At 65.6% G+C, this 17,511-nt stretch overlaps 1 protein-coding gene across 9 annotated transcripts; it reads left to right on the top strand.

The window, feature by feature from the left end:
* Positions 1-3,716: 3,716 nt before the first annotated feature.
* Positions 3,717-16,242, top strand: ARFGAP1 (ADP ribosylation factor GTPase activating protein 1). 9 transcript variants are annotated; one of them, XM_047745864.1, is made up of 14 exons: positions 3,717-3,850; positions 6,711-6,774; positions 6,945-7,054; positions 7,245-7,416; positions 7,872-7,972; positions 8,677-8,763; positions 9,201-9,297; positions 10,777-10,833; positions 11,982-12,014; positions 12,782-12,811; positions 13,611-13,667; positions 14,116-14,175; positions 14,716-14,792; positions 15,580-16,242. In XM_047745864.1, exons 2-14 carry the CDS (start codon positions 6,715-6,717, stop codon positions 15,920-15,922), a joined length of 1,284 nt encoding a protein of 427 aa, XP_047601820.1. In that variant the 5' UTR covers positions 3,717-3,850; positions 6,711-6,714; the 3' UTR covers positions 15,923-16,242. The 9 variants fall into 9 exon arrangements, with proteins under 9 accessions (XP_047601820.1, XP_047601822.1, XP_047601826.1 ...); XM_047745866.1 differs by having other exon boundaries at positions 14,722-14,792; XM_047745865.1 differs by lacking the exon at positions 3,717-3,850 and adding an exon at positions 5,339-5,357.
* Positions 16,243-17,511: the final 1,269 nt, after the last annotated feature.

The raw sequence follows: 17,511 nt of genomic DNA on the forward strand, positions 1-17,511 counted from the left end.
AGGGCGGGGGTCCGGGCTGGCCCGGGAGCGCGCGCCGCTCCACACCGCTTCCGGGCGGCCGCGAGAGGGAACCAACGGTCCGCGACGGGCGTCCGACACACGGACGCGCGGGTCTGCACCCGGGACGCGCTCCGAGGGAGGGTTGAGGCAGCCTTTACTTCCCGCCTTGGTCCGGAGCCCTGGGCGAGTGCCGCGGGGGTGCGCCTGCGGCTGGGGCTGCCGCCTCGGCCGGCGGCGTTCCACTGCGGCTGAGCCCGGGGCCCCTGGGGTCCGAGCGGCCTGGGACTGCGTCCGCCAGCTGCTGCCGCGGGCCGGGGTCGGGCACTGCGTCACAGCCTGGGCAGCTGTGCAGCGCGGACACAGCGGGGCCTGCCTCTCAAGGAAGTCCTGGTTGTGGCCCCTGCCCTGGCTGTCTCCCCAAGCCGCACCTGTTGTCGCTTTGCAGCTGGGTGACTCGCTACGGAGAACCTGAGCCCACCCGGCCCTCCGGGCGCAGACCCTCGCTCAGCCTGCCTGCACACACCTTTGCCCCACTCACGCGCGCACGTGCACACGCGTACAAGCGCGTACGCACCGGCACACACGTCTGTGGGCACTTCCACGTCACAGCTCCGAGGGCACACACGCATGTGCACACACGGCAACACGCACATCCCATGAACACAGGTGCACGACGCACACACATGCAAACGAAACACGCTCACAGACGCGTACACTTATGCACGTGCACACGCGTGGCCCTCACTGGCCCTGCGGAGCTCCAGCTGTTTCCTTCCTGCCATTCCTGCAGGCCGCTGGCTGGAGACCCTGTTCTGGGGTCCAGACAAGGCCACCGAGACTGGCGCTGGGCACCCTGATCCAAAGACACACCTGGTTGCCCCCTGGGGATACCCAGCTCCACACCCCTGCCTTCTTGTACTGCAGGAGGGTGGACAAAAGCGAGGTGCACACCTTGTCACCATTACACTGCCTTTTGGGTCGTCCTCTCTGTAGGGGCGGCCCTGACCGGTCTATTTGACGGTCGGTCTGATTCCTGATGCTTGGTGCGAAATAAAGCTTTGCTTGACCTTCAAAAAAAAAAAAAAACACACACACAAAAACTGCCTTTTGGACCTGGAGCAAATGTCTTCTTTGTTCTGCACCTCAGTTTCTTTTTTCATTTTCTTAAAAGATTTTATTTATTTGAGAGAATGAGAGAGAGAACACGTTGTGGGGGGAGGGCTAAAGAGAGAAGCAGACTCCCTGCTGAGCAGGGAGCCTGATGCCCAACTCCATCCCGGGACTCCCGGATCATGACCTGAGCCAAAGGCAGTCACTTAACCGACTGAGCCGCCCAGGTGCCCCCACACCTCAGTTTTTTCATCTGATGGGTTAACGTCAGAGCATGGAGGCTATGCCGCTTTCAAGGTCCTCATCACGCCCAGGGCCTGGCCTCTGAAAAGTGTTCAGGAAGTGTGGGCTCCTGGCCTGCAGGGAATCGCAGACTTCTTTTCACCAGCGGGGAGACTGGGCCCAGGGCCCACAGCGACCTCACAGGTGACCTGCCCTCCTGCCCGGCTCGCAGTGACTTCCTTTCTGCCCAGCTTGTGTGGCAGCCTGACGCCCTGCAGCTTTGTGGGGCTTTCACTGCACTGCCCCAGGAGTTCCCTTCAGTTCTAGTCCCATCCCGAGCTTCCCAGCCTGGGGAGGAAACCACAAGCCACCCCGTATTACTGTGACCGAAAGTTAACCGATGCCACCAGCTCCAAAGGAACAAGTCATCTGAACAGTGCCGACGGAATAACAGAACGTGGTCAGTGTGCGGCTCCACGTCACCACTCCCCTGCCCAGACTCTGCTGCCGTCCATGTCTTCTCCCGTTGCGTGGACACTGCGAGAGCCTTCAGATCGCGGGAAGAGGCCACAGCTCCAGACACTGTGAGGGAATGTTAGTCCTGACCTTGGAAGGCCACCCCTCGGGTCTGGGCTCCACGGACCTGCCTTGCGGGATGACCACAGCCCCAGGCCACCCAGAGTGGGGGCGGGCCGGTGGCTAACTCTTCTGCTTGGTGATCAGGAACGTGAACATTCCGCCTTCACTGCTAGTTTGGTCCGTGGGTATCAAATACTGGCTCCAGTTCTACCTCCCAGGAGGGCCTTCCCTTTTCCTCTTCTCCTTTTAAACATCCTCTGCCCCTCCCAGCCCACCTCCTCCAAGAAGCCCACTGGAAATCCAGCACACAGCTCTCTCTGTGTGAACCTGTGGAGCCTACAGTTCTGACCACAGGCTCTTGTGCTGAAATCTAGTCTCATTGCCACCGTGTAGACCCTAGTGGTGCCCATTCCTTCCCTGAAGGCCAGCGGCTCCTTCCTGAGGGTTCCCTCCGGCTGCAAGACGGTCCTCACGGCCAGCCGGACACCAGGCAGGCTGGGAGTGGTGGAAGTTCAGACGAGCACGCAGGGCAGCTTTCAGCCACGGATGGAGAGAAACGCAGAGAGACCCCAACTGTGCCCACCGCGACGGCTGCCCTGAAGGGACTGGCAGTCCCCAGTGTCGAAGGCTGTGGAGCAACTGGAACCCTCCGGGAGGCAGAAGCCGGAAGCCGCACGACCGTTTGGAGGGCCGCTGGGCAGTTCTGCATGGAGTCCAAAGGACACCCACCCACCGCCGCACGGCCGCCTAACTTCCGGGCGCCGGAGTGAGAGGAGCGAACAGTGCGCCCCGAGACTGGCGCCCGGGTTTCAAGGCCGCTTCCTTCCCGGCGTCCACACCTTCAAAGTGGCTCCAGCGTCCGGCCAGGTGGGCCCTGCACGAGCGGGTGCCGTCCGCGGTCACGAGGCTCACCTGCTGACGGCCGCGACACGCACGAATCGGGGAACACCGCGCCGAGGGAAGGGCGTGGCCTGTCGGTACGAGGCGCCTGGGCCAGGCCGGCACCCAGCGTGGGGCCCTCCGGACACTGCAGCGAGACAGACCCCCGGCGCGCTCCCTCGCACGCACCTCCGGGAGGACCAGGCCGGACGGCGCTGGCTCGGGGGCAGGGCTGCGCCCCGGGCTGCGGCGGCTGCATGGTCAGCGGGACGTTCGACGGACGCCGCGTTGCTCCACAAGCACGTCCCACGAGGCCGCTCCCGCAGCCGCGCCGAACGGACCGCCCGGAGAGCGCCCAGCGGCCCGTCCACCACCGGGACCCCCGTCGCGCCGGGCAGCCCCGCGAACTGCGTCCCGCGGCAGGCGCGTCAGGCCCGGGACCCGCGCGCCCCACTCTGCGGCCGGCGCGCCCCGCCCGCCCCGCACATCCGCTCCCCCCGCTCCCCGGCGGCCTGCCCCGAGGGCTCGGTCCCCGCTCAGGGCGGCGTGCGGTGGGGGGCGGCGGTCCCTCCCCTGCCGGATCGCCCCCACCTGGGAGCCCGGTCCCCGCCGCGCCTTCCTGATCCGCCCCCGGTGGCCGAGGCGGCCCGGAGCCGTGCCCTCGGCAGCAGGTGCATCCTCCGCGCCCGCCGGCCCCGCCCCCGGCCCGCCGCGTCCCCGCCCCCGGCCCGCCGCGTCCCCGCCCCCGGCCCGCCGCGTCCCCGCCCCCGGCCCGCCGCGTCCCCGCCCCCGGCCCGCCGCGTCCCCACCGCGACAGGGGCGGGCCGCGCTCCGGCTGACGCGCGAAGGCGGAAGTCCCGCCCCCGCCGCCTGCCCCACCCCCGGCTTCCCGGGATGCCCCGCGAGGCGCAACGTAGCCGGAAGCTGGTGGCGGCGGGGCGGGCGGCCGGCGCGCGTCCCCGGAGCAGCTTGCGGCGCGCCCGAGCCCGGCCGACCCCCCGCGGACCCCGGCGGACTCCGGCGGACCTCGGCGCGCGGGCTCGAGTCCGGGCCCTGCCGGGTAAGCGCGTGGCCCGGGGCCCCCGGCCCGCTGGGGCGGACATCCCCCCCCGGACCCCCGGCGTCTCCCCTCGGCAGCCGCCCCCACCTCGGTGCCTGGAAGCGTCTGGCGGCCGCGGCCGCGCGCGCCGCGCCGCTCCCCTGCCGCTCGCGGTAGGGGCGCAGCGACCAGACCGGGGCCCGGGGCTGCAGGCTGAGGGGCTCCCGCCCTGGGAAGCGAGGGCTCGGTCCGGCGGGGGCGGGGGCGGCCGGCGCGGTGGGCGACCCCGTCGGAGAGGCAGCGGCTCCGCGGCCCTTCTCGGTCCCCGGTCGGGGCCCCCCGCAGACCAGGGCGCGGGGAGGGCGTGGTACTCGCCTGAGCCTCCTGCCGCTCCCGGGCCGCGACCGTGCGCCCGCGGTGCTGGCCCGGGGTGCCGGGCTTCCGGGCCTGCTTTCCCGGACGCGCCCGCCCAGGCTCCGCGCAGCTCCGTGCGTCCGCGCAGGAGGGCGGTGCTCTGGGGGCTCCGCGGTTTCCGACACCCTCCCCACTGGGACAGCCCTGGCACCCGCGCGGCCCGTCAGCCATCCCCGGTACCCGGCCCAGGCGCGGACAGAGCCCCGGCCTCAGGGCTGAGCGCCGCGCAGTTGACAAGGGGCTTGGCGGTGAACCAAGAAGATGCGCCCCGAGCGGCTCAGCGGCTGCCGAGTTCTGCGCCCTCGCCGGAGGCGCGTTCTTCCATCTCGGTTTCAAGCGTTGAGGAGTTCTTGGATGGTTTTTCAAGACAAACCGTTATCTGTGGCTTTGAAATTGAAGATGCAACGTGCGCGTCTCAAAGGCAGCATCTCAGAGAGGTGGAGGGTGCTGAGTCCGAAACCGGTCCCCAGGGGGTTTCCTTTCCACACGTTACTTTGCTGGTCCTTCTGCAAACAGCTGGTCTGCCTGATTTCATTTTACGCAATCAGAAATTCAGAGCATGCTTAGCCCCGTTCTGACTTCTGTTTGCCTGCGCCCTTTGACCGGGATGTGAACCTCCAAGGGAAGGCACAGTTCTCTGGAGAGACAGCGGGGCCGCACACCAGCCCACGGGGGGGCTCTCCGGTGGCCGCCGGGAGACGAGCGTGTGCGGAGGGCTCTGTGAATTCACATCCAGCCCGATGTCTCTGCATGTGTGTGTGCACCTGTTGATGCCTTTCGCGTGCGGACATGGACCTAAGTGTGATGAAACTATCCTGCTAGACCGCGTCTGGCCAGGGTGTTGTGTTGGGGTGTTTGCCCTGGAGATCCGGTGGTTTGGGTGGACGGTCACAAGTAGCCCAGAAAACTGCAGAGCACAGAGGAGGTGCAGGTGAACTCTAGGTTTTGTCCCTCAGTTATAGAAAACTGAAGCGACGTTTATGTGTCGTTTCCTCCAGCTAGCTTCAGAGTGGGCACTGATGAACGCAGGAGTCCTGGCCTTCCAGACGGAGAGAGTTTGGTTGTGCGGAGAGTCAGGGCTTCTGCCCGTGACTTCTGTGGCCTAAGGTCGCAGGTGGGGTGCGGCGCAGAGGTCCTCTGGGAACGTTCACGCTGCGCGTCAACAGAAAGCTCCAGCTTCACTCCGCGGAGAGGCTGGCTGCATGAGGTGTCCAGCAGCCGGGCGGGCACCCAGTTCTGAGCCACGTACAGGGTCCCTGCGTGTTGTGCAGCAGGCAGGTGTTGCCATGAGAGCCAGGGGCCGCGGCTCACAGGCTCTGTTCACCAGTGAGGGAAGGGCAGGGTCCCAAGGGGTACGTGCACGGTTGTGCCTTGGTGGCGGTAGAGTGGCCTGGGGCCCAGGGCCGAGTGGTGGCAGTGTGCACAGGACAGCCCCGTGCTGCCTCCCACCCCCTCCTCCAGCTTCAGTCCGCTGTATCGGTTTTCCTGGTTGTGACTCTAGTGGGCTGTTGGTTAAACTTGAGCTTTGCCAAAACTGGGAGCTCTGTAAGGACAGAAGTGGTGTTTCTCTTAAGCCTGAGTTAGGGGCTATGGTGCCCCAGCAGTGTCCCTGTGAGGCATGGTGGCAGGTGTGCCCTGCTGTGCTCATGCCGTCTGCCACCTCCCCCTCCAGGATGGCCCTGCGGAGGCTGCCCCGCAGACCCTCTCACAGACCAGCCTCTGCACGTAGCGGTCGGGGCTACCGCTTTGGCCCCATGCCATAGGCTGCAGAGTGGAAGGAAGGAGTGGCACGCAGAGAACTGGGGTTCCGTGTCTTCGAAGTTCATTGGCCCCAGTCTGACGTGTTGGCCTCTCAGGTGGGCAGTCAGGTTGAGCAGCCAGTCTGTGTACGTTGTAGAAAGACCACCCCTTGCTGCAGGCTTCGTCACGCACTGGGACGTCTTACAAGGTGTGCGGTGCGGGTGGTGCAGGAGGCCTGCACAAAGAGGACACCAGTAGTTACGACATTGTTAACTTCTGCATTGCCTTTGGCTGGAACCATGCAGATGGCTCTGGGTTTTTCTTAGCACGGGGGGGGGGGGGGGGGGGATTCCTTCTTCTTTTTTTTTTTTAAGATTTTATTCATTTGACAAAGAGAGCCACAGGGAGAGACGTAGCACAAGCAGGGGGAGTGGCAGAGGGAGAGGCAGGCCTCCAGCCCAGGAGGGAGCCTGATGCGGGGCTCGATCCCAAGACCCGGGATCACGCCCTGCGCCGAAGGCAGACGCTCAACAACTGAGACCCCAGGCAGATTCCTCCCGTGAGCGGCTCCCCGGCGCTGCCCTAGCGAGCTGCGGCGCAACCCCGCCGCTTCCAGGCTGCCGCGTGGGATGCCCCTGAGGCTCCGCGTGGTCGTGCATTCGCACTCCTTCGTTTTCTCGTGAAGTAGCCTGCTGGTGAGTTTACAACCTGTGTCTCTCCTCTGCAGCGTCATGGCCAGCCCCAGAACGAGGAAGGTCCTGAAAGACGTCCGAGCGCAGGATGCAAACAGCGTAAGCGTCGGCTCGGGGGCTTTGAGACTCAGCAGACCGCTGAGAGCCCTCCCTGTTGCCCTTAGTCTGGCTCCAGCCTCTCCTTTGCTCCCTCTTGGGGCTACCCGTCAGGTCTTTGGGGTCCCTGGGCCCCGAGTGCCTGGGGGAGTCGCACGTGGCTGTCCCCGCAGGTGTGTTTCGAGTGTGGCGCCTTCAACCCGCAGTGGGTCAGCGTGACCTATGGCATCTGGATCTGCCTGGAGTGCTCAGGGAAGCACCGCGGGCTTGGGGTGCACCTCAGGTCAGTGCCCTGCCCCCCGTGCCGTGAGGTCCTCCTGTCAGGGCACGGTGACGGGGTGACACATGCTGCTTGTCAGCTCAGCGTGCGCACAGGGTGTCGCGGGCAGTGTGTGCGCCAGAGTCATGGCCTGCTTGGGGAGGGGCTCTCGGATGCCTGGTGCTGATCAGTAGGTTGGTGCTCTGGCCTCTAGCTTCGTGCGCTCGGTGACCATGGACAAGTGGAAGGACGTGGAGCTGGAGAAGATGAAAGCCGGGGGCAATGCGAAGTTCCGGGAGTTCCTGGAGTCTCAGGAGGACTATGACCCCTGCTGGTCCCTGCAGGACAAGTACAGTAGCAAGGCCGCGGCGCTCTTCAGGGACAAGGTAGGGACTGGCTGAGCGGCGGTGCCGAGGCGCTGCCCATCGGCTGTGTTTGAGGGCTTTGGGAGCTGGCTTTCTCCTTTGGGCTCTGACATGTTCGCGGGGCTGTGCGGTCTGTCCCCAGATGGGACACATGGGCCGTCTTGTCCCACCTCGGGGGGAAGCAGGTGGGCGCTTGGTTAGTGGGGTTGAAGATCAGGCGTGCTGCCTGGGGAGTGTCGTGCGCCGGCTCCCTTGTGTGTGGTGCTGAAACACAGGACGGCAGCGCGTCGTTAGGGGTTGGAGCCGCTGACGGGGAACTCGCCAGCACAGCTGCTGAGAGTGACACCCTGTCTCGGGTTGACCTGTGGCAGAGAGCCCCCGCCCGTGGCTGCTGAGCCTGGGAGCCGTAGGGTGGGTGACAGCACTGATGGCTCCTGACAGTCCCGGGCCGTCTGATGTCTGTGTCCCCTTGGCAGGTGGCCACTCTGGCTGAAGGCAAAGAATGGTCTCTCGAGTCCTCGCCTGCCCAGAACTGGACCCCACCGCAACCCAAGATGCTGTCGTCCACTGCCCACCGGTAGCTGCTCCTCTAGCCTCTTGTTTGGTCCCAGACCATTCTGGGCCTGGCCCTGGCCCTGATCTTAGCCATAGCTCAGGACCCTCGCGCTGGCGTGGGAACGTCTCTCTAGGTCATTGGAGCAGTACAGGCTCTCCGTAAAAATGCTGCCTGTAAGTTGCGTCTGAGTGGAAGGGGGCGCCGCCTCATTCCTCCAGAGCCATCCCCGTGACACGCACGTGTCTCTGGAGGAAATGCTCTGGCTGAGTGTCGCTCACCTCCCCTGTCCTCTCGAGCACTGCCCGCTCCCAGGGCTGCCGCAGGTACAATGGGGACTGGCTGATCCCCGTGCCGGACGTCCTGCATCCTCTCGCGGGCCAGAGGCTGGTGTTCTGGGGTGACTGGTCCAGAGAAGGCTCCCTGTGTGCACCACGGGTGCCCAGGGAACCTCGCCGCACCCCCGCACCGTGTGTATTATGTGCCTGCTTCAGCCTCCGTCCCTGCTGCCTCTCCGCTGCCTCCGTGCCGGCGTGGGCAGGCGCTTGTTGCCAGTGGAGCCTAAGCCGCCTTTCAGACAGACCTGGAGGCCGGCTGGCCTTAGTACTCTGTTCTTGGAGGAGCCCAGGTGTGACCAGGGGGACATGACAGCGTACAGGCCCGCACGGCTCCCTCGGGTGCCTGTCCATCCTCTGCTAGCCTCCCTGACCTCTGACTCTCCCTTTCAGAGCCCCTGGCCACCCGCAGAACTCGACCTCCTCCTCAGACAAGGCGTTTGAAGACTGGCTTAACGATGACCTGGGCTCCTATCAGGGGTGAGCCCCCGGGCAGCAGGGGGCGTGGGCCCTCGGGGCAGGGGTCTCCTGCTTTCTGTGAGCAAGACGCGTGGAGCCCACGTGCATCACGCGGGGCTGGTTGTGGCATCCCTGAGCCAGCCCCGGTTTGCAGAGTGGCTTTAAGTGGTGAGAAACCTAACGTTTAGAGGAAGAAAGGATAGTTTTCCTCTTGGGAACAGCCTGACCTGCAACCGGCGCCGCCAGACTGGATCACTTCGACGTTTTTCGCGGTAGCCGGCTGTGGGCCTTGCCGGGGTTCCCTGGGTAAACGCAGACTCCCGGAGAAGAGCCTGACCTGTGTGCCCCCCTTGCTGTGGACGCACGTCCTCCCCGGGGCCCTCGCACCTCTGCCCGGGATCTGGGCGCCTCCCGCCGTGAGGCTCTCAGGAGCAAGCTGCCCTTTGTCTCCCTGCCAGGGCCCAGGAGAACCGCTACGTGGGGTTTGGGAACACGGTGCCACCCCCAAAGAGGGAAGAGGACTTCCTCAGCAGCGCCGTGTCATCCCTGTGCTCGGTGAGGACTGCGCCCTGCCCCACAGGCCCATGGCCGGCTGGCCGCCTGCGGGACGCCTCCCCGTCCCTCGGCGAAGTCATCTCTGCAACCGGCGCACTCGCTTGGCCCCCGCGCGTACTTGTGCAGTGACCTCGTTATAGAGCGTGCGTTGCCGATTAACCAGGCCCGTCTCCTCCAAGCACGACGTCCTGCCCGGCCCTCCCGTCCTGCGAGAGCGCTGGGCACAGCCGATCCGGCCCCTCTGCCCGCCAGCCCCGCGCCGGCGAGCTCTCGAAGCTACACGCTTGGGCTGTCATACCCTCTGGGTTTGGTGCTCGCAGCCCTGCACTTTGTCCCCCCGTCCGCCCCCCGCCCCCAGCGCTTCAGGTCAAACCACTGTTTTCCAAAGCAACTTACTGTGGCCTTAGACAACGTTCGCTCACTGCTGTGCTGTCCGTGGGGCCCGCTGCAGCCCTGGGGCTGTGGTCGGTGACGTCTGGCAGCAGTCCCGGCCGTGTGCTGCGTGTGTGAGAAGGCGAGGAGACGTCATCCGCGCTCACGGGACGGGGTCTTCGGGGCACTGTGGGGACGCACATGCAGACGGAGCAGACGGGGGGGTGAAAACAGGAAGCACCGGGAGTGCCCGTGTGTCCGCTGTAGCTGCAGGGTTCTGTGTCCCCAGTACGGGTTGGGGGATCTGAGCGCTGCTGTCCACTGTCCCTTCTGATCCGTGCCCACGCGCTATTCCCGAAGCGCTGGGACTTCCATCACAAGTTACGGCCGTGACTCCAGAGCCACGTGGTGGTGGCTGCTGGAAGGCCTCCTGGGGCCCCGGACGGCCAGAGTCCCCTCTCCAGGGAGGAAGGGCTTGCCTCCAGCCCAGAGCCTGCTGCCTGGGAGTTTATGAAGTCAGGTCCCACCAAATGCAGCGAGTTTGTGTTTGTTTTCCCCTCCTGAGGGTCTTTAATTCACCGAAAAAGCTGAACGTGGTTGTCTGCTGAGCATAAAGGTTCCTCTGCTTCGTCGTGGGGGTGGCGGGGGAGACTGTGTTGGGAAGCTGGGCTCTGAGGGAGATGTGTATGGGTCTCAGTAGTTTCAGTTGGCTTTGGGGACTTAGGGGAAGATCTCGAACTCAGAACAGGTCTGCCTGCAGACTAGGTGTCAGGCCCCAACTCCTCCGAGGGGAGGTGGAGGGCCCAGGGCAAAGGCACGAGCGGGTGTGTGCACATGGGGCCGTCTGGATGTCAGGCGGAGCACGGCATGGACGCACGTGCTGCCCTGGCTGCCGCAGCGTCCAGATGTACCCACGGCCGGAGGGCCTGTTCTCCTTGGGAGGCGGGGTTGCCGCTGTGGGAAGGGACCCCAGAGGTGGCCTTTCTGTAGCACTTGGGTGCAGAACCCATCTGCCCCTCACTGAGCGGCAGATGGCACGGCAGGCAGAGCCTGCCTGGATGGTCACCTGTGGAACCTCGACGTGGCCTCTCTGTGGCTTCTTCCCAGGGCTGGAGCAGTTTCACCACCGGAGCCAGCAAGTTTGCCTCGGCTGCTAAGGAGGGGGTGAGTAGCCCAGCCCAGCAGCCTGCCCGCGGGACCCATATGGGCCGTGCTGGTCAGGGCTCCGGGGCCCGACAGGGGTCTTGAAGGGGCTCTGACGAGGGGTGGAGGCCATTCCCAGCCTCAGGGCTTCTTCCTGGGCCCAGGCCGCGCTCTGCTTCCACTGAGTCCCCGAGGCTGCAGCAGATCTCAGGGCTCTGCCGTGCGCTGCTTCCGTGCTGGGCGTCCGTGTTCGTGTTGGAGATGAGCGCTGTGCAGAGGGCCCGGCGCCTGAGAGGAGAGCTGGGCTGTGCTTGGTGCGGCCTGTCGGTCCTTCAGGCTGAGTGGTCCCCCAGCCCTCCGGTTCTGCTGCTGGTCACGGGGCAGGGTTCGGGCAGCCGGACTTCTCTCTGCCCCTCGCCTCCTCCGCCCAGGCAAGGGAGGGTCGGGGGTTTAGTCAGGACACACAGGTGGGGTGTAGACCTTGGAAAGGAACAGGCGGAAGCCTGTCTGGGGACGTCAGCTCGGAGGGACACTGTCGGGGACGTCCAGCAGGTTTCCAGGCCAGGGTGGCCTTGGTGAGGAAGGTGACCTGGAGCAGGGAGGGCCTGGGGCTGGCTCCAGGCTGGAACGAAGGCACCGTGGATGTCTCTCTGTGCGCTCCGTGGGCGCTGGTCCCCTGCATCCTCCCCCGCCATGCTGGAGGAGCCCGGCCTCGGGCACCAGGCTCTGTGGTGCCACCACTCTGGCACATGGCGTCTGCTGGCTCTCTCTGGGCCTCATCCCTGCAGGGCCCCAGCCAGGAGGTCCAGGCGCCTTTCAGCAGGAGCACCTGTGGACGGGCTTTTTTCTTCATTTCTGAAAGTGTCTGGGGGTGCTGCTCTACGGGGAGCTGTGGGGTGGGAACATGCTGGGTGCCAAGCAGGTGGCATGGTCTGGGCCGTGGGGTGGCTGCCCCTGACGCTGGACCTGCTCCCCCGGGCCTGTGTGCCACGTGGCTGCTCCTCCAGCAGCGTGGCCTAGTGTGCAGCTCGCTGGGCCCCTCGGAGCTGCTGGGAGGGCGTGGCTGGCAGGGGACAGGCCTAGGGCCGAGCGTTTGTCGGGCCTGGGGATGTGCAGCCGGGGGTCCGGCATCAGGACTGGCAATCTCAAAGCCCTGTGTTTCTTTCCAGGCAACCAAATTTGGATCTCAAGCAAGTCAGAAGGTAACAGAGGAAGCTTTCGTGTCTCGTGCTGTTGGAGCTTCTAGTCCTGTCCTGTCGGTGTCTGGACGCTGCCCGGTCTGCCCTTCTGGGGCCTGTGCTTGGGGGAGGGGCGCTTCTGTGTGTGTTACTTCCGGTGCCTGTGGGTTAGCAGGGAGGGTGAGAAGCTGTGCTTGGCAGGGCCTGCGGGGCTGAGGCACCCGGAAGCAGTAAGGCTTGTGTGCTGTCAGCTGTCGTCGCCCGGGGTGGCTGGGGCTGTGGGTCGCGTGGGGTGGGTGGGGACAGGCTACCCCTCCTTTCCTGGTTTCTCTCGTGGGCAGTGGTTTTGGTGTTGGTGGTTCCTTTTCCCCTAAATCTCGGTTGGTTGCTATGGTAGTCCCCGGGTGGTGGCGGGGCGCGGACCACCTGTGCTGCAGGGGTGAGGACTAAGGCCAGAGGCAGAAGCCCTGGAGGCTGTCCCGGGGTGGGGGTGGCAGCTGGTGTGGGAGCCTGGCCTGTCCCTGTCTCGGGCCCTTGACTTGCTTGCGTGTGTGGTTTTGGAAGTTGTACGTTGGGAGTGAAAGCAGCGAGGCGTGGCAGTAGGCGGACACCCGAGGTCCCTTTTGAGGACCCCTGCTGGGTGACGCCACGGGCGCGTGAGGCCAACGAAGCTGTCGGGAGGTGCTTCCTAGTTGTCGCCCGACGCGGCTCCTGCTGTCGGTGCTCGCTCCCTCTCTCACTCACTCTCTCCCTCCTCCGCCCCTACCCGCTCCCTTGCTGTCTGGGTAAAGTTTTGGGGCTCCAAGCAGCAGCCCGAGCTGGTAAGGCCCAGGTCTGCTCTCGTGCATGCCTTTCCCCGGCTCCGTGCTGACCACGTGCTTTGCCCTGAGCTTCCCTGGACCATGGCCTGTGTGTGTCCTTGCTTACGTGCGTTCACCCTCAGAGCGCCTCGCCAGCCCGCTGGGCTCCCATCCGGCCCATCCGTGCTGTTCAGGGACCTGAGACCCTGACGAGGGGCCCGGGGTTCAGAACCCGGGGGCACGGCTCCTGCTGGGCAGGAGGTTCATTTCCCGGCTCCGTCACCTCGAGCTGAGTAAGCAGAAGGAGGGTCATCCCTGTGGCGAGGCGCTGGCAGGTGCAGTTACCCCGTCCCCTGAGGCTGCTGCTCGGAACTTTCCTCCTCAGCCGCCCCGTTGTCCTGCCGCTGCCCCACCCCTTGGCTCTGTCCTCTTCTCTCTGAGGCAGGTGCCTGCTGGAGGGGTGCACCTGCCTGCGCCCTAGCTAAGGGGGGTGGCGTGTGCCCTGCCGGCACGTGGCTGTGCTCACGCGAGGTGCTTGTGTGGGCGCTGACGGGAAGACTCGCGGTGGCCACCGGGTTTGCTGCCGCTCTGGGTTCCTTCCTTCTGGAGCAAGTAGGCCTGGAGCAGTGGTCTCTGGTCACCCCACAGCCAGGGGGCCTTGGGTACTGCGGCTGCTGTGAGCGCAGGGGGTGTCCGGGTGCCAGTGGGCTGCTCACTGTCTCCTGCCTCCCCTTGCTTGGCCAAACTCGCAGCCACCGTGCTGACGGCATCTTGGGCGACATGCCGCTCGGGCTCGCCTGACTTCCCTCTCCTCGCACAGGCTTCAGAGCTGGGCCAGAGTCTGAACGAGAACGTCCTCAAACCTGCACAGGAGAAGGTGACGCAGCCCCACGCCGAGTGTCCCTCTCTTCCTCCCCAGCCCCTCAGGAGCGCGCTCCAGGGGAGCAGCTGGTGCTGGGGGGGTTTCCAGCAGCTCCGAGTCCCACCAGGGCTGCGCGTCCCGTGGGGCCCCGGCCCCTGGCTCTGGGAGGCCCAGCCTTGCGCTCTGTCCCTCGGGGTGGGGCTGGTGTGGGCAGCGCAGAGGCAGCTGGCAGAGCCAGGGAGGACCCCCCGCAGGCCACAGCCTCAGGAGGTGGTGCCCTCCCCTACGGAGGATGCCGCGCTACAGTGGCCTGGGCTGGTGTCGGCGGCCCCTCTGCTCTCGTGGGGCGACGGGGTCACACACAGCTGCCACAGCGGGTCAGTGCGGCTAGCGCTGGCCTCTGTCGGACGGGCCATGGGGGCTTTCTGCCGCTCGGCTGACGGCGCTGTTCCAACCCACGCAGGTGAAAGAGGGGAGGCTTTTTGACGATGTGTCCGGTGGGGTCTCTCAGCTGGTGTCCAAGGTAGGGCAGGCCCGCCTGGCGCTCGGGCGCGGCTGGAAGCCAGTCTCCACATTCCAGGGCCCGGGCTCTCCATCCCCACGCGCTCGTTTGGCCACAGGGCCCGCGGAGTGGTGAGGAGGTGCCACGAGACGCGGCCGTGGGCGCCTGGGGAATGTGGGGACAGCTGGCCGGGGGGTCTGTCACGTCTGCTCACTGTCACTTTCTCTTCTGCCCTCGTTCTGCTGCCGCTGCTCTGCCCTGGTGAGTGCCACCTCCCTGACGTGCTGGGGGCTGGCCGGCCTCCGGCTGCCGTCTTCCTCCAGGCCGGTTTGGGTGTGCGTGCCCCCTGCAGCCCAGCCCGCCCCTCTCTGCGTGGGCTGCAGGGGGCTTCGCACACAAGCTGTTTCCTCGAGCTGCTGAGCCCCAGAGCCTCTTGCCACTGCTGCCGCCGCGTGCCTGAGCCCGGCCGTGCCGTTCGCGTCTCTAAGCTCTGCTGGGTCTGGGAGCAGGACCCCGTGTGTGAGAACCCACCCTGAGCTGCCACCTCCTGTCCCCTTCCAGGTCCAGGGGGTAGGCAGCAGGGGATGGCGGGACGTCACCACTTTTTTTTCTGGGAGAGCAGAGGACCCTTCAGACAGGTACGCCGGTTTCCTGGGTTTCTTTGCACGAGGTCTCTGGGAGGCAGTCGGCATCCCCCCTGGGGGACAGGCACGTCCTCCCCTTTGGGGAACAGGGATCACTACAGCCCCCAGAACCCTAGAGATAACCAACTCTGTGGTAACTGCTGCTGCCCGGGGCAGGGAGGGAGGGAGGGGTGCCTGCACTGACCCCTGCTCTGGTCTGGGTAGGTGGGGCCAGCAGGGCCCGCAGCAGCCCTGTCCCCTCGCTCACGCTCACCGTCCGCTCTGGGCTTGCCTCCAGGCTTATCTGCGGGAAGCCTGGTCTGGCTGTTCCCGTCACCCAGCTGCAGGGTGGGTGGGCTGGGGAAGGGACACATTTCTTGTGCTCACGGGGCCACACGGCTTCTTGGCACACCATTTAGTGGTTCACGCCATGTGGCTGCGCTGGTCAGGGTACAGCTCCACTGAGGGGCTCTGCAGGGCCCCCTCTGTCTCAGCGCAGGCAGGGCCCACATGCTCAGGGCTCCCTTTTCCCTTAGTCACTGCAGAAAACCGGCGTTGTACGTTGTTCTTCACGACAAGCTCCTTTTGGGGTGGGACTGACCCAGCCAGACTATGGCGGCAGGGGGCCCGAGTGCTTCCAGCAGGTTCTGTGCCCCTTGGCTCTGAGGTGGACCATGGATCTTGGCATGGAGCCCAAGCAGACAGCATCTCCCAGCCCCATGGGCGTCAGGGTCTGGGGGAGAACACCGAGGGATGGCCTGGTGGCTCGGGCTGTTGTTCAGTGTCCTTCTGTCTTCCCAAGACCCCTGGAGGGCCAGAGCTACCAGAACAGCGGGGGAGACCACGCCCTGAACCGCACCGTGGACCAGAGCTTCTGGGAGACCTTCGGGAGTGCCGAATCCACCAAGGGCCACAGGTCCCCAAGCAGCGACAGCTGGACATACGCGGACGCCTCTGCCGAGAAGAGGAGCTCGGACAGCTGGGATGTGTGGGGCTCGGGCTCTGCGTCCACCAATAAGAACAGTGACCACAGTGATCTCGGGGAGGCCTGGGGGGGCAGTGGGGAGGGCAGAGCCAAGACCGCCAAGAAGGCCACACCGCCCATCATGCCAGTGGACGAGGGCTGGGACAACCAGGACTGGTAGGCCTGCGGCATCCCAGCTCCTGCGTCTGCACTTTGCCGCACACTTCCTCCCGTCTGACCCCAGAAACCAGCCGTCGCGTGAAGACAGCACCTTGGGTGGGAGCTGTGGGGGTCGGGGGGAGGGTGCCAGCTCGCACAGACACCGGCCTTGCAAGGCCACGGTGCAGCAGAGGCCACGTGCTGCCCCACAGTCCACGTCCCAGCTCTCCTGAGGCTCTCGGGCAGCCTGCGGAAACCTGGCCAGGGTGACGGGGGGGGGGGCGGGTCTGCTCCTAAGCCATCGTTCCCGTGATGCCCTCCCTAATAAACCCTCCCGAGTGGTTGCAGCGCAGCCGTGCTGTGTTGGGGGTGAGGCATGTGTACTCTGCTATGTCAGGCCCAGGCTCATCCCGGACCAGCTTTTCTGCGTGAGGGATGTGCCCGGGGCCCCCCCTGGCTGTGTCAGGTCTGGTGTCACCGCCAGGCCGCTCTCCTGTGTGGCCTCTGCAGATCTCCGCGCGTGGCCATACACAGCCCCCGACACCCAGGCCCTCTGTCCGTACAAGCACGGGCCCACCGGAGCCAAGGGGGCTCGCCGAGGACACCACAGACAGCTGAGAAGTGGGGACGTGGAAGTGAAACGGGAGGGGGAGGCCGGCTGGCACGCGTCTCCTGAGCCCAGGTCAGGGTGCGGGTCAGCGGGGTGGTCTCGCCAGGGTTCGTCGAGGAGCCGCGTGGTGTCCAGGTCTTCCCACCGGTCTAGAGTAAGGAACGTTTCCGTGGGGCTGGGTTGCCAGCACTGTGCTCTGCTCCCAGGGCTTGGCTCGTGGTGACGTGGGTCTCCTCGTGTGCCCAGAGACCACCTGGCGTCCCCCGTGCCACCACCCCCTTGTTCACAGTCACAGTCCGGTATGGACGATGTGCCTTTCCCCCACCAGTCTGATGGACTCGCAAGCCGCAGCTGTGCTGGGTCCTCCGTCCCCACACCCCCTTCCTCCGGTCCCCGAGTTACTGTCAGCTGCCCTTTGACCAGCCACTGCATGTGCCTGGGTTCTGCTGGGTGATGGGTGCCAGATGTGCCCACCACGAGCTCTGCTGCCACCAGCCGTTCATGTCCCAGGACAGGCCCTCCCAGCAGAAGGGTCAGTCTGCGGTGTGTTTGAGCTGGCAGCCACCAAGGGGCTGTCCAGAACAGCACAGTAGCCCACAGCTCTGGCTTGAGGACACCCCCGGAGGAACAGGGACACCCAGCGTGGAGCAGCTGTGTGTTTGCTGCCTGAGAGTCTCGGTCACTGAGCTGGCAGCCTGCTGGCCCCTAGGGCAGACAGAGAGCTGAACCCAAGGTCAGTCTGCCAGCCCGGGGCCTAGCATCCCAGGGTGACGGTGCTCAGGGAGCACGAGCATCAGGTGTCCGCCCCCAGTCCGGACGGGGCTTGGTTTCCACACCGGGGCCCTCACCCGGCGGGGTGGGAGTTCTGGCTCTGCCTGGTGGGCAGAGCTCTGGTGGGTTCAGCGGGGCCCAGGCTGCATTCTCTTCTGTAGTCTCGTCCTGGAGGCCGTGGTACGTTGGGAGTGAGTTGCCTTTGGCCTGGGAGCCCCCTTTAATGCCAA

Source organism: Lutra lutra, chromosome 9 (genome assembly GCF_902655055.1).
Source record: "Lutra lutra chromosome 9, mLutLut1.2, whole genome shotgun sequence".
Classification (NCBI taxonomy): Eukaryota; Metazoa; Chordata; class Mammalia; order Carnivora; family Mustelidae; genus Lutra; species Lutra lutra.